This window comes from Drosophila obscura, unplaced genomic scaffold (assembly GCF_018151105.1).
Source record: "Drosophila obscura isolate BZ-5 IFL unplaced genomic scaffold, ASM1815110v1 contig_150, whole genome shotgun sequence".
NCBI lineage: Eukaryota > Metazoa > Arthropoda > Insecta > Diptera > Drosophilidae > Drosophila > Drosophila obscura.
The window spans coordinates 10,343,319-10,366,536 of NW_024542736.1; the positions used below are offsets into that span (position 1 = coordinate 10,343,319).

Sequence of the window (23,218 nt, forward strand, 5' to 3'; positions counted from 1 at the left end):
AACCTCAACTCGACTCGACTGCTGCGGGGTCTGCTCCATCATTGTCGCTGCCAGTTGTCAGTCACTTCGAGTGGATTCCCCAGTTCATCCACTCGGTTTGGGTTGGGCTGGGTTCGGCTGGGCCGATTGTGATGCTTTGCAAGACATTTAAAAAATCATTAATCTCATTTCTGGACCCAGTCTGGGAATGAGTTATCCCGAAGAGAGACCAAGAGACCGACTTCTGTTTCCACTCTATCAAGCATTCGCCTTTTCCTAATCCAATTGCTTGAAAATTTTTCACTTTTTCTGCCTCGGCCATAAATTGTATTCGCTGTCCGCCAATGTTTTGTTATTTATTTGACTTAAGCACGTTTTCCTGCGTGGCATTCTCTCTCTCTCTCTCTCCTTTCGACGCTCCTTCGCGCTGTGCTGCTTCCCTTTTAGCGCTGAACCTTTAAATGATATGCCACGCCCACAGCTCAGAAGTCTCAGCTTTACAGCTGTAGAGCTGTCAGCATTCGAGCGGCACCAAAACTGAAAGAGCACGCGATTTATTATACTCGCCGCACACCTAAACGAAAGTTTTGCATTGTAAGGGGAAAATATTTCGGGCACGTTTGCTCAATGAGAAAGCAAATAGGGAAATGGGAATGTGAATCCGTACGAGTTCGACCACGGGAATGGGCATTGAATTTATAGCGTCTATTTATTTGTGCGTATGTCAATGCCGAGTGTCGGTGGCGCCGCCAAGGCAATGGCAAGGACATCAGCCAGAGCGGCAACAACAGTGCGTATGAGTGATATTGCTGTGGGTATGGGGAGGGGGGTTCTGAGTGCTTAAAAGTTAAATTTAATTAATTATGTGCCGCTGGCTGGAAAATTGCGTATTTTCCTCAGCATCGCTTCGAACTGTATGCAATGATTTATTGAGGCTCACACGAGCCTAGAGTCGCGAGTGCGCGGGCGGTGGCGTTTGCGGGGGGGTGCTGCTGGAGGCTGGAGGTATTTCGCTATTTTGTTTTGTCTGTTCTGTTTCTGTTGTGTTCCGCACTTTTTGCTTTTCTTTGTGCAATTTTGACGGGGAAAAGCGAGCGAGTCAAAAGCGCAACATGAGAATTTATTTGGCTCACATTTGTCTTGTCCCGAAACGCTCACTCACATGCACTCCCACTGGCACTCCCACTGCTGCTGCTGCTGCTGCTACTGCTGCTGCCATTACCCCTTACCACATGGGGCATTATTAATAGTTCTGGTGGCGCCTGCAGTATCCTGTCAAATTAATTTCAATTTAATTAAATTTTTCTACTCCAGTCATCCAGTCGGGCTGGCAGGCAGTCGGCAAAAGCCGAAAATAAATGAAAATTTCTGTCAAATAAATGTTAAAAAATTGACTCATTGCAAAGCATTCGAAGTCGAATGGTTGTGCTTTTCCCCGCTCTGCTCTCCCTGCAAAACGAATCACAGCTGCAGAAATATGTTCAAGCATTTGTTTTGCACCCCTGCTGGGGTGTGTGTGTGTGTGCTGTGTGTGTGTGTGGGGAATGCGTGTATGCTGGAGCTCGGAAAATTCTTACGCTGAAGTCATTTTTCGCCGTTCTTCACGCTTCCACCCACCGAAAACTTCGCCTTAAGCCATTTGCCAGTGAAATAGTTTCCACGGCTGCTTCTGCTGCTGCTTCAGCGCTCATTTATCAATATGTCAGCTGTTGTATAACTATTAATGTTGGCAGTACCCGTTCCCCCCTCCTGCCCCTGCCCACTGCTGGCACGTGGCTGTACATATTTGGAGCGCGGCACGCAGAGAAAAGCAAAACTTAGAAAGCATCAAATGCGTTTTAACTAATTTTCAGCAATTTATTTTCATTCCTTGGATTGCATTTGGCCATTAAGCTGGCTTTTTGGGGGATTAATGCGAAATGCATTAGCATTAATAAATGATGGCAGTCTCGCTGTTGAATGATTGGCCTATTTTGCCGCTGTATCCTGCGTCGTCCGGCGTGTTGGCTGCTTATTTATCATGCAAAGCAAATCAAATGTCAGCGGTGCGTATGAGCGATGTGTGAGCAATAAAGCAGAACTCGTCCCGACTGAATCGATTGCTTGTTGTTATTCATTTAGGCAACAACACTCGATAAAAAATAAATGTAACCAAAGTGCAAATAAATGCATTTACCTGTAAACGGATTACCCGCTTAACAAACCAAAGTCACCAACGACCGGTGCAAATTAAAAATGCTTTTTCATACATACATAAAAGCTGCACTCGTCGCCTGCGAGCAGTAGGTGGTAACGGGTGCCCCGAAAAAATGGGAAATGAAAATTGTGATATGGTTGGATTTTTGGGGTCTGGGTGGCCTGTCAATTCGATTGCTGCCTGGCATTTCATTTGATTGCAACAAATGGTGCTACAGGGAGTTCCTCCACATGTGGATGGGCCACACCATTCAGCCAGAACTCTCTCCTTTGTGTTCATTTATTTTTGCTCCCACTGACACAGCCACTCCCACTCCCATTTTCTGCCTGCCTCTGCCTTTGCCTTTGCCACCATATCTTATTTGCTTGTCAAACTCATATGCGGCCCAAGGCCCACGAGCAACACTCCAGGGTCCTTGGTCCTTGCTGTCAGTCGGCATGTGGGTGGAATTGAATAATACAAATTATGGCAAATGGGCGCAAATTTTAATAAAATTTAACAACCAACAGCGAGTGAAATATGAAGGCAGACTGCGGAGAGACAGCCTGAGACTGTCTGAGTGATGTCAACAGCGAAATATTAAAAAATCAGCCACAGAACAAAAAACACCTCGTTAGTGGCAAGAACTTCATTGCGCTGCTTGATTATCATCTTTAATTTTTAAACAACCCAAGACTGGCCTTTAAAAACTCTCTTCCGCTGCTTGCAATCAGTTAATCGGGGAAACAAGAATTAAACTGCCGATTGGATTTTTGTTTGTTGTATTTTTTATTTATTAATTGGTAATGATTGCTACTTTGGCGGCAGGTATGAGTGTAGTGCGAGTATATCCATTGCATGAGTGGATTACAGAAGGCGGAAACCAATACAGCGGAATACAGGGGATGCTTTTCAACAATACGCAAATTGAATATTAATATATGTATCACCAGCGCACACCATTCCACACATCACAACACAACAGCAGAGAACAGAGCCAAACCGAGCAGAGAGGACAGAACACGACAGGACAAGCCGCATTAATTCATGAGGTTGCCTGTCATTGCGGCTTCCGGTTTGCTACTTCCGCTTTTCACGCACTCTGCCTGACGAACAGACAAACACACACACACACAAGCACATATATATGCATACATATGTAAGTGAGCAGCACTTTTTGTAATGTTATCGCATTAATTATTAAAGCAACAATTATATTGGTAAAACAGGGGCTAGCATTTAAATGAGAATTCCATTGTCAAATTGTCACAACACATTAATGCGGCCAGTCCAGGCCGAGTCCGCAGATTTCTGCTCGCAATATTTTCAATTATTTACAATTAAATATTTTTCTTAAAGGGAGCATTTTTTTGGTTTGGTTAATACTTTATTTTAAATGAGAGAATTTCTGAATTATTTTTTTTCATTGTAAGTTGTTGCAACTTCCCACAGTCCGATTCAAGGAATCCAAAGAAGGTTTCCTCAGTCCAATATTAGTCACCAGTTGGCATCAATGACTCATTTCGATCGCTTTGTTAGCATCATTCTTGTATGTGTACTTCCGTAGTACGTGACCGGAGGTGATCCGGCCTCAATTGTCCCCCGCCATTTTGTTATCGTTCTTATAATGGCCGATTGAAAGTAACCGGAATTAAAAGCAAATATTATGCCACCAACGAAATTACAAAATAAAAAAAACAACACAGAGCTGAAAACGAAACATAACAGACAACAGCACAACAACAAGCAGCAAAAAGAGGGAGAGAGTGAAACAACAAAAAGCCAAGCTCTCAACAAGCTAAAATATTTGCTTAAACGCATATTTACTTGGCAAAAAAAAAACGAGACCAAGCGAAATTGGTTGGCAAACAGAGAGGGGCAGAGCAGCAGCAGCAACATTTGGCGAATTCAATTTCAAGCCAACCGGGGGCAGGGCAGGGTGCCATTCGGATTTTGCTTTAGTGGAAAATATATCGAATGCAGTCTATCAAAAATTACAAAATGCAAAATCCAAGGGTCGGAATAAAGCAGAAGGAAAATTAAGCACAGTGCAACAGCTACGGGAATAAATAAAAGAAACAAACGAAGCTATCTTTACAGGAACCACAAGAGAAACAATGAAGGGAACAACTGTAGGAACATCTCTGCAGAAACAACTGCAGGGAGAACTATAGAAAATATTATAGGATCAAGTATGGCAACAGATATAGGAAGGGAATAAATATACTTTAGAAACAACAAAACGAACCACACACTTGTGTGTTTATTAATAAATTAAGGAATGGCTTCAGCTGTATGGCGTCATGCGGGGAGCACCGGAAATTGATTGCTTAAGCTCGAGTTAAAGCCAGGCGAAAATGAAAATTTAACTTTGCCGCTTAATCAAGATATACTCGTAGCAGGCAGCCAGCCAGCCAGTCATTGCAGCTGCATCGCCGCAGGGATCGTCTGTGCCACACAGCGCTTCACTTAGAGTGTGGGCCCCACTGTCACTGGCCCTCCCTGCTGTTTAGTCAACCTCAATCCGTGGACTCTCTCTCTCTCGCCCCTCTTGAATGGCAATTTTGAAGCATGTCATGCATTTTAAATGGCACAAGGTGCGGCAGGAGCGGTCAGGTCAGGTCAGGCTTGCCTCCGTTTGCCTAATAGGGGTCGTGGGGGGCCTGGACAAAATGCACAATTAAATCCTGCAGCAAAATGCATTTTAATTACCCACCGCCAGATGCAGCTGTGCGTACATTTGACCGGCCGAGCAATTCAATTATAAACTGTATGCAGAAGGGTGTGGCAGCTGTGGCAGATGCAGCTGCAGCTGCAGGTACAGGTGCAGGTGCCGGTGCCTGCGGGCCAAAGGTCAATGCATGGCTTACTCCGCACCTGGAAAAGCTGCTATTGCTGGTGCTGCATACTGCTGCTGCTGCTGCTGCTGAGGCTGGGGCTGATGGTGGTCAGCCGACCGCAATGCAAATAATTCACGTTAAGCCCGTGCAGTGCATCAAAGGATCCCCCATTCGTCCCGTTCGTGCCTCCCCTCCGTCCCACAATATCGTTTACGACTCCAAAAGGGCGACCGCATGTGGTCTCGGTCGTAATTTATGATTATAAGCACCTCCAGCCCCCCAGCCTGCCCGCTCCACTACCGATGTCGTCATGGCCCTGGGAGGACACATTTGTGGGGGTGGCCGGGGGGGTCGTCAACACTTTACGGCTATTAAAGGACTCGGCTTAGGCTGGAATTAATGTGGGCGCATTAAAATCACAGATTAATGCCAGCCGGAGACAGCCAGTCGATTCGTGCGATTTGTTTCACGGCTCCCTAACGATTACAATAAAATTCGAATAATATACGCACAGCAAACACAAATACAGAGCTGGAATAACAACTGCAAAAAGTTTTGCCTTCAGGGCAAGGAAAAAGTACACAAAAAAAAAAAAAATACAAAACTTTGGCGAACCTCATCGATGAGCTGATAAGTGGCAATTGAGATGACACGCGTGTGCGTGTGCGTGTGTTTGTGTGTGTGAAGTGGCAAAGTTGAAAAAGTTATTTGCATGTAAATTTGTTGTTAAGATCACAAATGTAATACAAATAGCAGCAAAAAACACACACACACCCAAAGGGAAGCTGAACAAAAAGGCAAAACTTTAGACAAAAGTCAAATGATTAAGTTGGGGAGCGTTGGAGAGCAGCAAATGGGAGTGAAAGATAAAAGAGGACGCCTAATGGCTGCAACAAAAAAGGAAACAAAAAGAAAATGGGTAGAGCCCTCAAAGAGTTTCATTAACAATTGAAAACGCTGCCAATTGGCACGTGGAAAACCCTTCCATTCCAATCCAATCCACTCCACACCATTCTTTGCACACACCCACACCCAGCCAGACATCACAAGTATTGGCGCTGTATTTCCGTTTCCGCTCAACTGAGAAAACTCATTAGGCACGCGGCACTCCATCACACACTCAATCCGCATGCCGTGTGCCCAATAAACCTTCATTAACTTCATTCGTCATGGCGCGTTGTAAGTGTTTTGTAAACATGACTTATAGAAATGAGTTGCCAATAATTTCGCTTGAATGCAGTGCCTCTGCCTCTGCCCCTGCCCCTGATCCTTCTTGACTTATCAATTTACTGTCCGTGCTGGCCGACAATCAAATTGCAACGGCAAACGTTATAGGAGCAGCAAGTGAAGCGCGGAGTGAATAATTCATGAGCCAACGAGGTAGCGCTGGAAACTCTGAGCAGCGCGAGTGGCGAAAGGCGAATGCAAAAATCCCAATTACAATCCAATATGTCGGCTGGGCACTGGGCCAAGGGCCAAGGGCTAAACTGAAACAGTCCGAAATTTAATTGAGCATTCAAAGACGCATTGACACATGCGACAATCAATGCGGTGGCAGCAACAGGAGCCAGTGGGAAGAGGGGCATGCGAGCAACAGGAACATGAACATGAACAGTAGGTCCTGTGATTCAATCCCATTGCCAACACGAATCCAAAACTGAAATTGCTGCTGTCAGATAGGAATGAGAACGTCGCCCAGCTAAATTTATCCCACAGTTTGTGTTTGTCACTCCATTCTGGGAGGAGCGGCGCTCAGCTGTGGTCCTGCCTGGCTGCTGGAGGGACATCTTGTTATCTCCAGTGTCTACACGAGCCCGAACAGGAGTCGCCCTCCCAGTGCTGCATGATTGGCAGTTCAGGTTGTGTGGAGTGGGGGGGAGGGCTTATCCCAGTAACGAATGTCCAAAATGCAACCTTGTTTCGTATCTTGACAATTTTTCTGCTTTACTGCCAGCTTGGATGTCGTCCCAGAGGGGCACAGAGGCAGAGCGGGTTCTTCTCTGTGAATTGGAGAGTTTTTTGGAAGCGCCCAGCGGCTCCGGCTCCGGCTTCAAAGCCGTCACGTCGCCAACTAATTATCAACATAATTAAAAGGTGCCGTGACTGTACGTACCCGACGGGCCACAGTCCCCCGACTGACTGATTATTGGCACAAAGTATTTAAGTATATTGCATTTTATTTTGTGTGCCTCGAGAACGAGTACGAGTACGAGTATTTTTGCCATCTAATTGAATCACGTTCGTGGGGGCGACTGTGACTGAGGACTAAGGCTGGGGCGTCTTGAGACTCCAATTGCCAGTCTCTCTTTCCTCAATAGTTGTGCCATGTGCCATGACGCAGGCACGCCCACATCTGCCCTCAATCAACACGCACGCCATGGGTCTGGGGACAACAACTTAATCATCATCAAGTCAGCATTAGTCACACTCCCAGCGCGTTATCCTTTATCCCCACTGCATAACATGTGTGTGTGGGGCAGAGGCAGAGCTCAGATGTCATTGGAAATGCCATTTGCAAGTCTCTTTCATGGCCCGACAATGAGGACAATGACGGCCAAGAAACCGCAGTCTTGTGGCGGCAAAGGGCAAAGCGGGCATTCGGCTGCGATAGTTGCATTTAACTGATAATTATGCCCCGTTCCATTTGCTGATTATTTGCCTCATCGGAGTCCATTGTGGATGGGCGTAGCGTAGCGCCCAGATTAGCCATTAGCCATCAGCGGCGGCCATTTGAGTGTGCGAACGTGCAACATTTGGGCCCCGGACTCATCATCAGCTGCATTTCGTGATTAGCCAGGGGATATACATACATACATACATACATACATACATGCGTACACATATACTGTGTTAGTGGGTGTGGCAGGCAACACCTGGATATCTATTTCAAAAGGTTAATTACGCACGTTTGCATATCACGCGCCACATGCCGCATCCATTGTTTATCTAAATTGTTATTGCCCCCCGGCATTGCCTGAGCGGCCGGCAAAATGATGGTTTCCCCTTCGATAACATTGCAATTTAATTAAGTCACGCAGCATTTCGATTTGAGCTTTAAATTAAACATGTACAGGCCCAGTCCTCCCGCCGCCACTCCCGGGACCGAGGATTTGCCTAATGAGCTTCGACAGGGTTGGACATTTCCGGGGGGAGTGTGGCATGGGAGTATGTAAAACTTTGCTGGCTCTGTCAGTGGCCATGGAAATGGGTTTTGAAAAACACAGCGACAGCGGCAAACAACTGTGGACAGAGAGAGCGGTAATTGAATTGCTGGAATTGATCAAGACCTGTGTCCGGATCTGTAAACTAATTTTATTTCTTTGAATTTTTTTAGCAGCGAATATCTTAGAGCTCACATGTTTTGGGGATCCCTTCAGTGCAGTGCATTGGTGCATTTATTCCGCTTTGACTGCTTGGCTGGCCTCTGCTGGCACCTTTGAAATGTCAAACAACATTTTATATATTTGCATTATTTGCTAGCTGGCACCCGCACCCAAACCTTTTCTTTGTTCTGACAAACAGGAGCACAAATATGCAAACATGCACCAAATTTAGCATGCCTCAAAGTTGTTGCTGCTGCTGCCACTTGGGTGCCATTTGTGCCTTGTTAGCCTTGTTGTCTGGAACTGGCACTGGAACTCGTTGCAGGGTCTGGCTATGGGTCTGGGCTCTGGTTCTGGCTATGGGTCTGGCTCTGGGTCTGACTCTGGCTCTGGGTCTGTGTTGAAGTGTTGTCGCTGCCACGTTTGTTAGGCGAGCTATGGAAGCGTAAGACATTTGGCTCCTCGACTTTGGCACGTGCAACAAACGAGGCCCTCTGCACCTTGCCCTGTGCCCCCACCTTGTGATGCAATTTGCTTGCACAGACAACTCGTTATTTTATTGTTTGCCTGCATTTGCAGCATAAATTTCCGCTACAGCTCTACACTCCTCCTCCCCCTGTTGGCTGTTGGCACACATTTCCGGGAAAAAACACACTTCCCTCTCTCGCCCGCTCTCGCTTTCTAGACTGACTCTGAGCAGATGACTAATTCGATGTTGTTGCGCTGTTGCTGTTGATTGCCTCATTGCAATTACCGTAAGAACCGTTGAAATAAAATTGTATTCACCTGTCTGTGCTCAAGTGCTTTTCCATTCTGGTTCATTTCGCGTTCTATGTCAATGCAAATTTAATGGCAAACAAAATGTTTTGTGGTGCCATTGTTCAATTATTGTCGCCCTGCCGCCGCCGCCACTGCCGCTGGCTGCATTTCAAACTGCAAAATCCTTTTAGCGCTAAACAGTTCAACACATTAGAGACGTTTTATTTTCGTACTCGATCTGGATGAGACAGTTGGGAGAGGAGTACGAGTATGAGTACTCGTGTATGTGGGCGGGTACGGCGTTCTGCCAGTGCAAAGGAGTGACGAAGGAGGCGGTTCAAGGGGCCACGGGGCAAACGGCTAAAAGAGCGGCAATTGAAGCGTTCGTTCGCCTGGGTTTGGGTTCTTTTTTTGTGTTCTCTGTTGACTGCTTAAGAGCTTAAGTGATATTACACTTGAAGCGCAGCAATTTCATCCGCCAAATGATGGTTGAGTGGGGGGTGGGGCGTGGTTGGGCGAGTGAGGGCGGAAGCTAAAAGCTTTTGCCGCCTGAAATGAGGAAAAATTTGGCGAAAAATTCTAAAGTGACATTGCGATAATCGCGTAATCGATGAAGTCTGTCATTATCACGAGAGAGACTGCCCGCCCGCCCGTCGTTGGTGTCAGGGAGAGTCAATAAATGAAATTTACAATGCCAAAAAGTCAGCAAAAGTAAAGAAAAAAAAAACACAGCTTATGAGATGGCTGCTGGGGGGATGCTGGGGGGGATGCTATGACGTTTTACGATGAGTTCCAGCCGGCTTGTCCGTTTAGTTTTTGACGCCTCGACGCTTTTGGCCCTGTCACGTGCACTGCCCCGAAAACAAAAAAGCGAAAGCAGAGGGTTCCCATTTACCCCCAAAAAAAAAAAAAATTGATGCTTTGATTCCACGATTGCCGACACTCAGACATAGCAAAGGAGAGAGAGAGGCAGAGGCAGAGACAGGGGCAGTGGCAGAGAGGAGAACAGGGTCAAGGCAGATTCAATTTGACAGTTGCTAGAATTCAATTTTCTTGTCGTCATGTTGCGGATTAGTTTCGTGCTTGTCCTATTAGAAGCAGAGGCAAAGGCAGAGGCAGTGGCAAGAGGCACAGTTGGACATCCTTTCACAGGGCGAACACTGCAAGCTGCAGCAGAGAGAGAGTGAGAGTGAGAGAGAGATTAGGGGATAGGAACTTACTTACCAATGCACACGCACAAATGAGAAAAGTTGCAAGTTCCGAAAAGTGGAGGAAAACTTTTGCCCCAGCTGCTGCTGCTTCAGCTGTACCAACGGCCACAGACAGTGACAGTGGCAGCAGTGGCAGCGGCTACCCTGACAGTCATAGGAAAATAACAAAGTTTGCGGTCAAGTCATGTGCGTGAGGCATTGAGAAAGACTGCAACAGCAGCAACAGCAGCAGCAACAGCAGCAACAGCAGCAGCAACAGCAGCAGCAGCAACAGCAGCAGCAGACAACAGCAGCAGCAACAGCAGCAGCAACAGCAACAGCAGCAACAGCAACAGCAGCAACATACAACAGCAGCAGCTGAAACAGCCAAAGGAAACCGAATGCATCTCATCAGATGAGGGGCTCAGGCATGTCAAAGAAAACCCACAAAATTGTGCGGCACTAGCCCCAATATTGAAAGCATATCAATTAAGCAAATGGCTGCCCCAAAAGCTGTCAGCAGCAGCAGCAGCAACTGAAACTATATTCGCCAGCACTGAGCTTTGGGGCTTAATTTGTCATACTCGTACGTACGTTGCCACATTCAATTCAATTCAATTCATTTTATGTGGAAAGAAGTAGGCAGGAAAAAACTACTCCCCGTAGATGGTGAAATGACAACTGAAATGACTGATGGACTGCTTCTGTGAAAGGGGCTCAGTCGACTGGCTAAATGCTTAAATACCTAAAACAACAAACGGAAACAAGGACAAGCAGCAAGCACGAAGCAGCAAGCACCAGCGCCGGAACAAGGATACGCAACAACAAGCAGAGTTGCCTTCTGCCGGCGCCAGAGAATGGAAAACAATTTGCTGCTGCCTGCGTTTTGTGGGGCTCTTTGTGGCAGAATTCACATTGCCAGTGCCGAAATTCCTAACCCAATCCTTCGGCTCCTTTATCTTGCTGCTTTTGCTGCTGTATTTGTTGTGACAGTGGCCACCCACGCCCCTCCCCGCTGCCGAATCAAAACCCGAAGCCGCTTGATGGATTACAACCAAAAGGCGGCAGCACCAGTTCCTGGAGCCATTGTGAGGCGTGGCCAAGGTGAGCGGAAGAGGCAGAGGCAGAGTCAGAGGCAGCTGCACGATTAGGCTTTTGTTTGGTTATATGTCGAATTTCTATGGCCACACCCACACCCAAACCCAAACCAAACCAAACCAATCCGCAATCCACTCCTTCGTCAGCCCCCCAGCCACAGTCACAGCCTTTGTATCTGCGGCCAGAGTGATTTGTGTGCCTGCCTGCCGTGGGGCATTGGAAAGTACGTTTAATGAACTGAAGGGTTAAATTTGCTGGGGACTGGAGTAGAAATGCCGCATAGAAGCGGCTTACGGCAGACGCACAAAAGAGTGTCAGCAGCACGGAAAATCCCATTCAACGCGAACGGAAAACGCAGTTGAAGTAATCGAGGAAAGTGTCGATTGCTGCTACACCCCACTTCAATGGCTTAAAGCTGAATGCCTATTACAAGCCGATGACTTTGACTGACCTTCACACACACACACACACACACCACACGCGCTGAGATTCACTTCCTCACTCACCCACCCACCCACTCTCCCACTCACACATGCAATTGGCGTTGGATGGTGGCAACAAAATCATTTATCATATCAAATGGACGCAGCGCATTTCTCTCAAGTGGCGTATGTGATTGCGCCAAAAGTCGACTCAGACTTCGACTTCTGACCGGACCCAGGACCCCGGACTCAGACCCAGACTCAGACCCAGACCCAGACTCAGACCCCTCCTAGCTGGCCCATAAATCTGCGGACTGGGGCAAAGTTGCGGATATGGGAAACGGCAAACGGCAATGGCAAACCATTTGTCTAATTTTAATGGGCATGCTAATAGAGCCATTGCCTGGTCAGCCGGCACACCTGACCCTGACCCCCAGTCCGGCCCAGACGGGCACAACGGTCTGTTGCCATTGGGGAAACATCGGTCAGGCCGGACAGGCCTAGTCGACTTTTAATTTATGTGCGGCCAAAAGTTTTTGGCTCATTAAATACCTCAAAATGTTAAATGACTTACGACGCTCCAGCGGAAAGATGAAGATGCCGCTGCAGAGGCGATTGACTCAGCCCGTGGAGCGTGGCGTGGAGTGTGGCGTGGCGGAGAACGTGCCCCGTCTCCGGTCTACGGTCTCCGCTTCCACAACTACTGCATCATTTTTAGGAATTGCCGCTACGTGCCGCATTATCGGCCGCAAAAAAATCTCGGCCAGACAGAAGACTTTCCAGCTTGCTGTCTGCCGCCGACGCCTTTCGGCTATTGATGAGGTCGCAGTTTAAGGTTCGAGGAAATGGCCAAGACGACTCGGGCCATATTTGCCTTTGGCTTTTTTAATGAGCCTCAGTTTGTTTGGGTTGTCTGCAGCCCACTCTCCGGCATGGCTTCCCGTTTGCTGTTTTCCCCTCATCATTTTTTAATGTGGCCCAAGAAATTACTCAAAAGCGTCTGAAGCCTGAAAGCAGGCAACGGAAATTGATGGAATTTCATCTTTCCACACAAATGATAAAATATTTAAAGCAGATAAGATTACACACGATTCAGAGACGTCAATTAGCAAAGAAACATCACAAGATAACATTTAATCTATACGAGTGGCTATTCTTATTCCTGCATTTAACTTGCTGGCTAATTAAATCATAATATTCCATCTCCCCCTAGGAAATTAACCACACCACACGCTTTTTCATCCGCTCATATTCGTATGCATTTTAATTTATTTATCACACCTCAATGAACACAAAAACCTCACACAAAGTAGTTGTTTTGGGGCGTTTATTTAGCAATGTAAAGAGCACCTGTACACACACACACTCACACATACACATGCGTATACACACACAGATACTACAGCTACTACAGCTACTGCAGCACGTGTGCTTACGGTAAATTTAATTTTAAAAAGCAAACCCAAAAATACATGCTCTGAACCTCAATCAGCGGGAAATGGCCGCAAACACGGCGGCAAAATGCTGCACCAGTCCCCCTCACCGCATCCCCCTTCCATTCTGTAGTTCCACACCTGCCTGAGGCCCTCTGGCCCATATAACCTCAACGAGCTGTATATCTAATTGTATGTGCCATGTGTGTGGCCAAAACTATGAGTATGCTGATGCTGTTTATACCCTAAATATTTTTTTTATTCTTTTACTTGTATGTTTGCAACCAGAAAAAAAATTTTATAAATAGTACGATAAAAAAAAATTAAATAAAATAAATAAAGTAACGTTTTATCTGCAAGGGTATTTTAAGCACCGACTAACGAATCGTGCCCTCCTTTTGTGCCTTGTGCATGTTGCTGGTGTTGTTGCTGTTGCACCGCCCTCTGTGCAACCCATTCAACCTGGTTGGCTCGCTGGTCAGTTAATGCAGTGCCGTGCCTGCCCGGCCAGACCTGCAACACAAAGCAACAAAGTTTGTGTTTTATTAGTTTCTTCTGGTGCTGGTGCCTCTCGACTCTCTTTTCTGAATGCTTTTGCTGCTGCTGCTGCTGCTACTGCTGCATTCTGCGTACGTAGACCGTCCCACCACTGATTGTTGTGCTGTAAATTGCATTTGTGGTCAACAAAAAGCATTTGCCATTTGCCCAACAATGGGTGGAGTCAGGCCTCGGCTTTATTTGTTTGTTTCTTTTTTCCCCCAGCTTCAGGCTTACATTTTTTCCACTTCGATATTCGTGCTGTGTGCTGTGTGTTTCTGTTTCTGTTCATTTAAATTGCCATTAGGTGTGGCTTTTCTTCTTTTTTTTTTGGAGTGAAGTGGCGCAGCGTGGTGTGTCCATGCCGGCTCATCCTTTAATTCAGGGACTGCCACAGCATTACGGTTGCCATTAGCTGAAGCAGAAACCCACACACACACACACACAGCCAGCAGCAACACTTACATATGCACGAGCAGATAGTCTCTCATTTCCGGTTGTGTCATCTTCTTGTGCTAACATTTTTGAACAATTCTTGTCAAGCTTTTGCACCCGGTAATCGTAGACGAGAAGGGTATATGGGACTTCCATTTAGTTCCCAAATAATGCTCTTAATACTGCATATTAAAATAGAAATACATAAATATAAATCAAGGAATTATTACAGTCGTAAGGAACACAATTACAGTGCAATTATCTTGCCTAAAATATTTCTTTATTCGTGTGCCTATTATGCTGAAAGGATTCATCAAACTGTTACCCTGTAGTGGGTATCTTTTGGTCGACTCCCGAGTTCTTAGTTGATCTTCCGCGTTTGTTTTATATGTTTTTTTTTGGACTAAATATTCAACACTTTCTTCTATCCGCTCTCACACACATTCTTCTCTATCTATCGCACTTATTCACTGTGTGTCTCTGTCTCTCTCGCTGCATAGCTCTCTTGCTCTCTTGCTCTCTCTTTCTCACTTAGTTTTTCCTCTCAGGTTGCTCACTTTGGTTTTATTTCCATGTTTTTTTGAGGCAACAGCAACAACAACTCGAGGGAGGTTTGTTTTTAATTAAAACAACAATGCGATGCCAGTGCCACACTTCCGTCCGTTCGTCCGTCCTGTCCATCCGTCCGTCTGCTCTAACCTGCACTGCCCTGCCATGCCCCCACATCGCCCACTAGTCGGCCACATACGTGTACGTACGTACACATATTATTTTCCCTGACTGAGTGACTTGTTGCTGTTGTTCCTGTTGTTTCTGCTGTGGCTGTTGCTGTTGCTGTTGCTTTGCCGCTTACAATTTCATTTTGTTGCTCCCTCTCTCTCTCACTATCTCTCTCTCTGCTGTTGCTTTCTCTTTTGCTCTTTTGCTCTTCTGCCTGAATGCTGCCATCTGCCCTCTGCCCTCTGGCCGGTGAGCTTTGTTTTCGCCATTTGCCTGTGTCGGTGTGTGTGTGTGTGTGTGTGTGTGGTGTGCTTTGTGTGAAAAGTGATAAGTGAAATATGCTTTTTCAGCTGAATTTTCAATTTAGTCGTTCAATGCAATTCCAATTGGATATTGCCAATGGCCAAGTAACAAGCCAACAAGGAAGAGTGGCAAGAGACAGGGAGACAGGTTAGGAGGGGGAGTGGGGGCATTCGTTTAATGGAAATGCAAATAAAAAGTGGCAGACAAAACTCTCGCATAATTGACACTGAACCAAAATGAATGAACCAAATGGCATTGTACACCTTCATGACATGACATCAGATTATATGTGTGGGGGGTTGTGTGGGGGGAGCTGTGCTGGGATTCCATTTGCCATACAAGTACGTGGGGCACTTGGAGAGTTCGCTGAACTTGTTAACTAATTTCGAATGCAATTCGCAACGTGAACGTGGCCCACACTTGACAGCCACTTGACACTATCTAGTTGAACAAATGAACCCACCCCGCTGCCTGCCCCGCTGCCACACTCGTAATGCCTTTGTGGGCGTGCCCCACTCGAACTGCCAGCAGTGCAGCACAAAAACATGCGAGCAAAAGTGCATTTGTAGATAATCTAAGGAAGTGGTCCGGTCGGGTCACTATAATTTCAGTTGGGGGGGTGTGGGGTTAACCCCAACCTGAGCATGCTGACATGCTCGATAAATCCAAACGAACCGAGTAGACTGCGCTTGTACGAGTACACATGCATACCGGCACTCGGCTACAGATTTTCGGATGTGTTCAACGAAATTTCAGTTTATTAAAAATTCAAGTCTGGAAACAGTAAAAATAAATATAAATTTTAGTGTGAATTAATTCAATTAAATTGATTGGCGGCCTGTTAATATAGGAAATATGTCACACAAGAAAATTCTGTTTGTCTGCATGGGTAAGCATTCGGCCTTTTTTTTGGCCATTGCTCGCTAATCCTTGGCACCCTTTGGCATCCGGGCAGGCAACATTTGCAGCTCGCCCATGGCGGAGGCCATCATGCAGAGCCTGATGGTCAAGACGAGCATCTACTGGGAGGTGGACAGTGCGGGGCTGCGCTCCTGGAACATCGGCCGCCGGCCCCACAATCGTTGCCTGCGAACGCTGCGCGAGCATGGACTGCGCTCGGATCATTTCTGTCGTCAGGTGGGCAAAAGAGTTCATTAAAATATACATATACATATAAATGCTGATCGGCCGCCTCCTTCATCAGTTTACTGTGCAGGACTTTCGTTACTTTGACTACATTGTGGCCATGGACGAGGCGGTGTACAAGGAGCTGCTGCTCTGGTCCAATCTCTATCGCTCCACCAAGCAGTGCCTGGTGGTGCTGCTGAGCTCGTTCGGCGAGGACGGCAAGCCGGGCAACATCAACGAACTGTCACCGGTGAGTCGGTGCTCACTCCCAGCCCACTGAATCCTAATGGATAGCATTTTGCAGACGTACAAGCTGAGAAGCTTTCGGACTGCCTACTACCAAATCAAGGACTGCTGCAAGTACTTCATACTCAGCCAAAAGATAAGCATTGTGCAGTACACGCTGCCCAGCTCCGAGGACGACTACGCCTACCCGGAGGACGAGCCCGTCAAGTCCATGGACACCTATGGCGTTGGCAAAAGGACTCAGCACATTCCTGACCTAAGTCCGAACCAGAAGCAGTCGCGGATGATGTCGGAGACCTTCGAACTGGCCACCAACGCCTTCTTGACGGGCGTCTGCACGAAGATCTTGTCACCGCCCATGCCCAAGTACCGCGACACCACATCCAGCTGCCGCCAAAGGAAACTGTGTCTCGTCTGTGGCAAGAAATTTTTGGACTCGCTCTAAAACGTAATTGGAAACATTGATTGTGCCCCCGACAGCGTTGCCGTGTTGCAGGTGTAGAACCTTGAAAATAATAATAAAAAAAAAAAAAAAACAATGACTCTTATCTGGCAGCTGGCAGCTGAGAGCCCATTTGATGGCTGGCTAATTGGCTTACCAATCCGCCATATAAGCTGCCCCCGGCCGCAGCCGTGCCACAGCCGCAGTTCGATGCGCATCGGAATCGGATAGCGGATAGCGGATAACGGAGCATGGAGCGCAGTCCATTGGCCGTGGCCCTGCTGGGGCCCCGATTCGAGGCGCAAACAGGAAGAGCCAATGGCTCCGTGCTGGACAATGTGAGTAGGACTAGGCTAGGGATGTTAGTGAAGGGATCAGATATCCAGCAAGTCCGATCTTTGCTCTGACCTCTGCAGGTGCTGCCCGATATGGCGCCTCTGGTCAATCCGTACTGGAGTCGCTTCGCGCCCATGGATCCCACAATGAGCAAGATACTCGGCCTGTTCACGCTCATCATTCTGATCATCTCGTGCTGCGGCAACGGCGTGGTGGTCTACATCTTTGGCGGCACCAAATCGCTGCGCACGCCCGCCAATCTGCTCGTCCTGAATCTGGCCTTCTCCGACTTCTGCATGATGGCCTCCCAGTCGCCGGTGATGATCATCAATTTCTACTACGAGACGTGGGTGCTGGGCCCGCTGTGGTGCGACATTTACGCCGCCTGCGGCTCCCTGTTCGGCTGTGTGTCCATCTGGTCGATGTGCATGATCGCCTTCGATCGCTACAATGTGATTGTGAAGGGCATCAATGGCACGCCCATGACCATAAAGACGTCCATCATGAAGATCGGGTTCATCTGGATGATGGCTGTGTTCTGGACCATTATGCCGCTGATCGGCTGGAGCAGCTATGTGCCCGAGGGCAATCTGACCGCCTGCAGCATCGACTACATGACGCGACAGTGGAATCCGCGCTCCTACCTCATCACCTACTCCCTGTTCGTCTACTACACGCCGCTCTTTATGATCTGCTACTCGTACTGGTTCATTATCGCTGCCGTGGCCGCCCACGAGAAGGCCATGCGCGAGCAGGCGAAGAAGATGAATGTCAAGTCGCTGCGCAGCTCCGAGGACTGCGACAAGAGCGCCGAAAGCAAGCTGGCCAAGGTGGCGCTGACCACCATTTCGCTGTGGTTCATGGCCTGGACCCCCTACCTTGTCATCTGCTACTTTGGACTCTTCAAAATCGACGGTCTCACCCCGCTGACCACCATCTGGGGTGCGACCTTTGCCAAGACGAGCGCCGTCTACAATCCCATTGTGTATGGCATCAGGTGAGTGCCACTGCCAGTGGCAGTGTCAGTTGAGGTCTAATCGAGTTTTTAATACACCCTCCGCAGTCATCCCAAGTACCGTCTGGTGCTCAAGGAGAAGGTAGGTCGCTCTGCCCCTCTATGCCCATGTGTATTCCCATATATTTGAGTTCATTTTATTCGTCTGGCAGTGTCCCATGTGTGTGTGCGGCAGCACGGATGAGCCCAAGCCGGATGCGCCCCCATCCGATACGGAAACCACATCCGAGGCAGAGTCAAAGGCTTGAGCTGGCGGATTAATATGTATATATATTCAACGCAATTGCCTGCAAAAGGCACAAAAATTTCGAAGAAAAAAAAAACCAACGTGAAATGCAACCATCATAAAAAATGATACAAAAAATGTAAAAAAAAAACAACAAAAAAACAACAAAAAAAATGGAATTAAAGCTGACGGAATATTGAACTGTACGAGTCACTGGATGTATACCCATGTCAGCAGACAGTCGCTCATTACGACAGCGATTCCATTCCCATTCCCACTCCCACTACCAGTCCCAGGGCTCCGCCTGCAGATTCATCTCCATTGACACACATTGCCATGAAATGGAAGCCAAATGTCGCCTTTGCTTTGTCTCGCATCTAATGACTATAATTACGAAACAGAGCTGCTGAGTCAACCCCTTCCCATGGATCCTCCTACCCATTAGCCCCCTGCCTAATGAGCACTAGCAAATACAGAAGCAGACACAGACACGGGCAGGGCAGGGCAGGGACTGCACTCTACATTTAACCCAGCCAAGCAGCCAGCCCAATAAGCCAGTCAGAGTCAGTCAGACATTGGCAATATGGCCAAAGTTCATTTTCTTTGACAGATTTCCTCCTCAGAGGCCCCATCAAGGGTCTTGGCTTATTGCAAACCAATCAAGGATGCCACCCGTAGATGTACAATGCTGAGTTGCTTTATTGAATATTAAATCGTGAATAGTATCTGTTGCTGCATCACCAGAACAAACCGATACGCGACGCTCCAGAGCTGGCGCCATAGATGGCCCATTGCTGGCCAGCGACGCGATCCAACGCGGCATAAGCACCTGCTGCCAGCGCATTCACACAGACCTTGTGCTGGGCAATGTTCCGACTGCTTACCAGCTCGGTGTTGCAGTGTCCGAGTCCCATGTCGAAGGCGTCCGCAATTTCGCTGCCCTCAGCCTGAGCCCGGGCCGTATTCGGCAGCTTCTCTTCAATCACCATCCTGATGTGGATGCCCGTGTCTTTGGCCCATTGCAGCGAATAGTTTACAGGCGGATCTTGGCCGAGGGTGTGTCCCAGCTGCAATGGCAATTAGCGGGCTAAGACTAGACTCCAATTAAATATATATAAAAACACTTACCAGCAGCGCACAGACACAGAACACGATCAGCGATGCAGTCGACATTTTCCGAAAACCTTCACTGGCCAACTGAGCCCACATGCCCCGCGATGCCGTTGATATCTTGGCCTGCTCTGTGTTTGCGCTGATAATGTTTACAGCCTCCATTATCTTACCAGCGCTGATAGCCTCAACCTAATTATGTTTTATGTTGATCATATTTCTTGGGAGAAGATCAGCCAAGTGTTGCCTTATCTGCAGAGCCAACGGAAGTGGCACTCGGGCAGATTCAAGCAACAGTAGCAGTGGCCATTGAGTGTGAACAGCAGAGCAAATAGTTGAGTAGTGTGGGGGTGGGGGGGCTGGATGGCTGGTGGGATGATTCATCATTCGATTTCGCTTTAGTCGAAAGTATTTCCTAATTTTCTATCCCCAAAACTAACGAACTCTGACAGCAGCCACACAGCCGCAAAAAAATGGTCATCCAACTTTTGCATCAAAACAAAAGCCACAAGCCCATAACAAATTTACATACATATCGTGCGAGTGTATATGTATGCACTTTTAGAGTGTGTTCCCTCCCTCTCCCCCCGACCACCCACAACTGTTTTTGGTAACCGATTTTGGCATATATATTTAGTTGGGCTGCCCGAATGCGGCTGGATTTCATTTTGGACTTTGCATTTCTCTTTTTTTTCAGTGCTGCGTGAATTTCAAATGGCACAACTTTTGCATTACCCGAAAAACAGGGCAGCAGAGGGATGCTTCAGTTTTGAGTTTCTGGGTAGATTGGGGAAGTTGGGAGCGGTGGTGGGGGCATGCTGATGGGTGATGGGTGATGGGTGTTGGTTGGGGGCAAGCGGCTAACACTACACGAAAACTTTGGAGAGTTCGGTGGGGCTGTTGCTGTAATGACAGCAGCCAGAGAAACCCAAGAGTTTCAATCTTCAAAATATTTCAATTAAGTGGCTCAAACTTTGCACTCGCCCCAGATCCGAATCGCCCCCCCCACGCACTCCTAATGCGCCTCAGTCGGTTCTGCTGTGTATGTGGCAGCCACAGCCAGCAGCAAGCAGCCAGCAGCAAGCGGGGTTTGTGTTTGAAATTTACATTTAATTACATATTTGAATTTGAAATTAAATCCCTCCAACCTCCAACCCCTGGCCACTGCCGGCTTTGTCCATTCTCTTTCGGCTTATCGATCCTCCTGCATCCTGCCAGTTGGTCATTTGCGGCCAGACTTTGGCTCGTTAAGCCGAGCCATTTGCAGGAGTCGGAGCCCTTGTGGGTCCTCCTCAAATTCATATGCAAATGCCATAACAAATCGAATTGAATCGAGCTTGTTGGTGGCGGGTGGGTCAGGCGAAGGCGATGGCGATGGCAAAGGGACCCCTGCAGGAACAACAATTGGGCAATGATAATTGAGGCTGCACTGCACCGCATAAATCAGCACTCGACATTGGCTCTGTGGCTCTGCTCTCCATGGGCCAATTCATAGCCAAATCATGCACTGGAAACAATTTGGCAGGCCAAAAGTCTACGGCAAATTGATAAGTGCAGAAAAGGGCTGCCCTGCGTCTCAGACCCCAAGCGGTCAAAGACGAAAGCCGCGCACAAAGGCTGGCAAATAAAACGGGGAGCAGCAGCAGGGCAAACGGAATTCAAATATTTGACCAAAATGCGTCAAGTTCTAGCGCTGCCTGCTCAATGGCCCAAAACCCAAAGACCCAAAGACTTGCCCCAAACTTGGCTTGACTCAAGTATGCGCCAGAGCATTAACAGCCCCAAGGGCGCGCCAATCATGGGGCCAAGGAGCAGGCAGCAGAACAAGGGAGCAAGGGTCGAGGTCGTCTTCAACTTATTGTGACGCGAGCAGGGCAAGTATCTTCCAACTCCCCTCCTTCATGCTTCATCCCAACTAAAATCTTCGACTCGATTCGAAGCAGCGCCTAATTTTGTAATTCCTGAATGGGAAATGTAATAAAGCGAAGAATGCAAAGTCCGACCAGTCGCAGCCACATCAAAGCATCCACTGGTCTAGGTCAAGAGCGCCACACTTCCCTCTACCGCCCTGCCACCCTGCCACCCTTTCCCCAATAGCCCAAGCCCAAGAAGTAAGTGCAAGAATTCCGGCATTGAGCTTATTTTTGAATGTTATTGCAACTATGTTGGTCGATTGCCCTCAGCTAAACAGACAAAACATTAAATTAAATAAGGTATTAAATACTGGATTGAAAGTGCAACTGTGTCCGCTCCTAGGCTGGAGCTGCGGCAGCGGCGGCCAATTGGCGTGCCTGCCACTCGTCATCGATCAGCTTGAGCTCGTTCTTGGCGCTGGTCAGCAGGGGCTTGACGCAACGGATCTGCAGCCAGGGCAGTGTGGCGGGTGTGCTGCAGCCGGCAATTGTCTCCTGCGAGTTGGCCACCACATCCTGGACACGCTCCGCCAGGTCGGTGGGGAAGTTGGGCTGGCTGAGCAGACGCTCGGCCTCCCGCTGCAGCACCACAGACTGGAAGAACGATGAGATGGAGGCGCCACCGAAGGGCGGCGTGGCAGCAACTGGAGCTCCTGCTCCGCCTGCACCGGCACCACCGAAAAGTCCGTTCAGGAAGGGATTGAACGCAGCCGCATAGGGATTGGCCGCCGCAAAGGGATTGTTGGCAATGCCGCCGCCGCCGCCGATTGCAGCTGGTGCTGCCTGTTCGTGGAGAGCAAAATTATGATTATTGCCATTGGAATCAGAACTAGCTAGCGCTCTCCCCTTACCTGGCTGTTGGCGCAGACAATGCCGGCCACAAGTAGTACGATGGCGATTTTCATTTTCTTCTGAGTGGGGGTGGGGACTCAGTCGTTTGGGTTTCGGAGAGACTAATGCTTTGGTGGTCTGTGGAGGGGGCTTTTATACGCAACTAAAAACAAGATCGGATGGCCTTATCTCCACCATATCTGCCTCTGCCGCGCTACCGCGATTGAACTGATTTACATGTTCGTTGTTTGTTTGGCTGAGCCCCGTATACGGCGGTTATCTTCCAAATGTAGATAAAAAGTGGGAAGCAAGAATGTTGGCCAAAGTGCTGCCTCATGCGATGACGTCATGGCTGTTCCTTGAATTAACTTGGGTAAACATTTTTGAATTAATTGCATTTTTGAAATAGCAGCTGTTAGGGTTTTGAGCGGCAAAATTGCAATGTTACAGACGCTGTTAACGAGTTAACAGCGTTTCCATTAACAGCTGCCGCCACGATTTAATCATAACATTGATGTAGTAAATATGTATTAGAAATATAACTTTTGTAAATACCAGGGACTCTACCGTATACTAGCAGAGTATTTTCCAGCAGGTCCATCCATCCATTCAACATAATTTTCCTGATTATTTTCAATCATTCCTGTGCATGCGTTGGAATTCGAAAAGTCCGCCAATGAATATCGAGTAGCTCAGAAATACAGCCCTGTTTCTTTTTACAGTGCACTAGAGCTGGTATTTTGACATTATGTTATA

At 47.8% G+C, this 23,218-nt stretch overlaps 4 protein-coding genes across 4 annotated transcripts; 2 read left to right on the forward strand and 2 right to left on the reverse strand.

The window, feature by feature from the left end:
- Nucleotides 1-15,921: 15,921 nt before the first annotated feature.
- LOC111079338 (low molecular weight phosphotyrosine protein phosphatase) lies at nt 15,922-17,109 on the forward strand. Its single transcript, XM_022374488.2, has 4 exons — nt 15,922-16,104; nt 16,171-16,352; nt 16,420-16,593; nt 16,648-17,109. Exons 1-4 carry the CDS (start codon nt 16,071-16,073, stop codon nt 17,032-17,034), a joined length of 777 nt encoding a protein of 258 aa, XP_022230180.2. The 5' UTR covers nt 15,922-16,070; the 3' UTR covers nt 17,035-17,109.
- Nucleotides 17,110-17,207: 98 nt separating this feature from the next.
- Nucleotides 17,208-18,814, forward strand: LOC111080779 (opsin Rh2). The gene is made up of 4 exons (XM_022376591.2): nt 17,208-17,369; nt 17,448-18,364; nt 18,431-18,464; nt 18,535-18,814. Exons 1-4 carry the CDS (start codon nt 17,283-17,285, stop codon nt 18,628-18,630), a joined length of 1,134 nt encoding a protein of 377 aa, XP_022232283.2. The 5' UTR covers nt 17,208-17,282; the 3' UTR covers nt 18,631-18,814.
- A 475-nt stretch (nt 18,815-19,289) lies between these two features.
- LOC111080777 lies at nt 19,290-19,917 on the reverse strand. The gene is made up of 2 exons (XM_041591777.1): nt 19,737-19,917; nt 19,290-19,675 (listed from the first exon to the last, which is right to left on the reverse strand). The coding sequence occupies exons 1-2, from the start codon at nt 19,881-19,883 to the stop codon at nt 19,346-19,348; spliced, it is 477 nt and encodes a 158-aa protein (XP_041447711.1). The 5' UTR covers nt 19,884-19,917; the 3' UTR covers nt 19,290-19,345.
- Nucleotides 19,918-21,856: 1,939 nt separating this feature from the next.
- On the reverse strand, nt 21,857-22,594 carry LOC111079339. The gene is made up of 2 exons (XM_022374489.2): nt 22,483-22,594; nt 21,857-22,414 (listed from the first exon to the last, which is right to left on the reverse strand). Exons 1-2 carry the CDS (start codon nt 22,534-22,536, stop codon nt 21,971-21,973), a joined length of 498 nt encoding a protein of 165 aa, XP_022230181.2. The 5' UTR covers nt 22,537-22,594; the 3' UTR covers nt 21,857-21,970.
- Nucleotides 22,595-23,218: the final 624 nt, after the last annotated feature.

What these genes read in the sequence shown, in the direction of transcription:
- LOC111079338 (XM_022374488.2), top strand. Translation starts at nt 16,071, where the DNA reads ATGTCACACAAGAAAATTCTGTTTGTCTGCATGG. An exon ending in CGGATCATTTCTGTCGTCAG is followed by an intron (nt 16,353 to 16,419) that starts GTGGGCAAAAGA and finishes CTCCTTCATCAG; the next exon opens with TTTACTGTGCAGGACTTTCG. An exon ending in ACATCAACGAACTGTCACCG is followed by an intron (nt 16,594 to 16,647) that starts GTGAGTCGGTGC and finishes AGCATTTTGCAG; the next exon opens with ACGTACAAGCTGAGAAGCTT.
- LOC111080777 (XM_041591777.1), bottom strand. Translation starts at nt 19,883, where the DNA reads ATGGAGGCTGTAAACATTATCAGCGCAAACACAGAGCAGGCCAAGATA. An exon ending in TCTGTGTCTGTGCGCTGCTG is followed by an intron (nt 19,676 to 19,736) that starts GTAAGTGTTTTT and finishes TTGCCATTGCAG; the next exon opens with CTGGGACACACCCTCGGCCA.
- LOC111079339 (XM_022374489.2), bottom strand. Translation starts at nt 22,536, where the DNA reads ATGAAAATCGCCATCGTACTACTTGTGGCCGGCATTGTCTGCGCCAAC. An exon ending in TTGTCTGCGCCAACAGCCAG is followed by an intron (nt 22,415 to 22,482) that starts GTAAGGGGAGAG and finishes CTCCACGAACAG; the next exon opens with GCAGCACCAGCTGCAATCGG.
- LOC111080779 (XM_022376591.2), top strand. Translation starts at nt 17,283, where the DNA reads ATGGAGCGCAGTCCATTGGCCGTGGCCCTGCTGGGGCCCCGATTCGAG. An exon ending in ATGGCTCCGTGCTGGACAAT is followed by an intron (nt 17,370 to 17,447) that starts GTGAGTAGGACT and finishes TGACCTCTGCAG; the next exon opens with GTGCTGCCCGATATGGCGCC. An exon ending in CCCATTGTGTATGGCATCAG is followed by an intron (nt 18,365 to 18,430) that starts GTGAGTGCCACT and finishes CACCCTCCGCAG; the next exon opens with TCATCCCAAGTACCGTCTGG.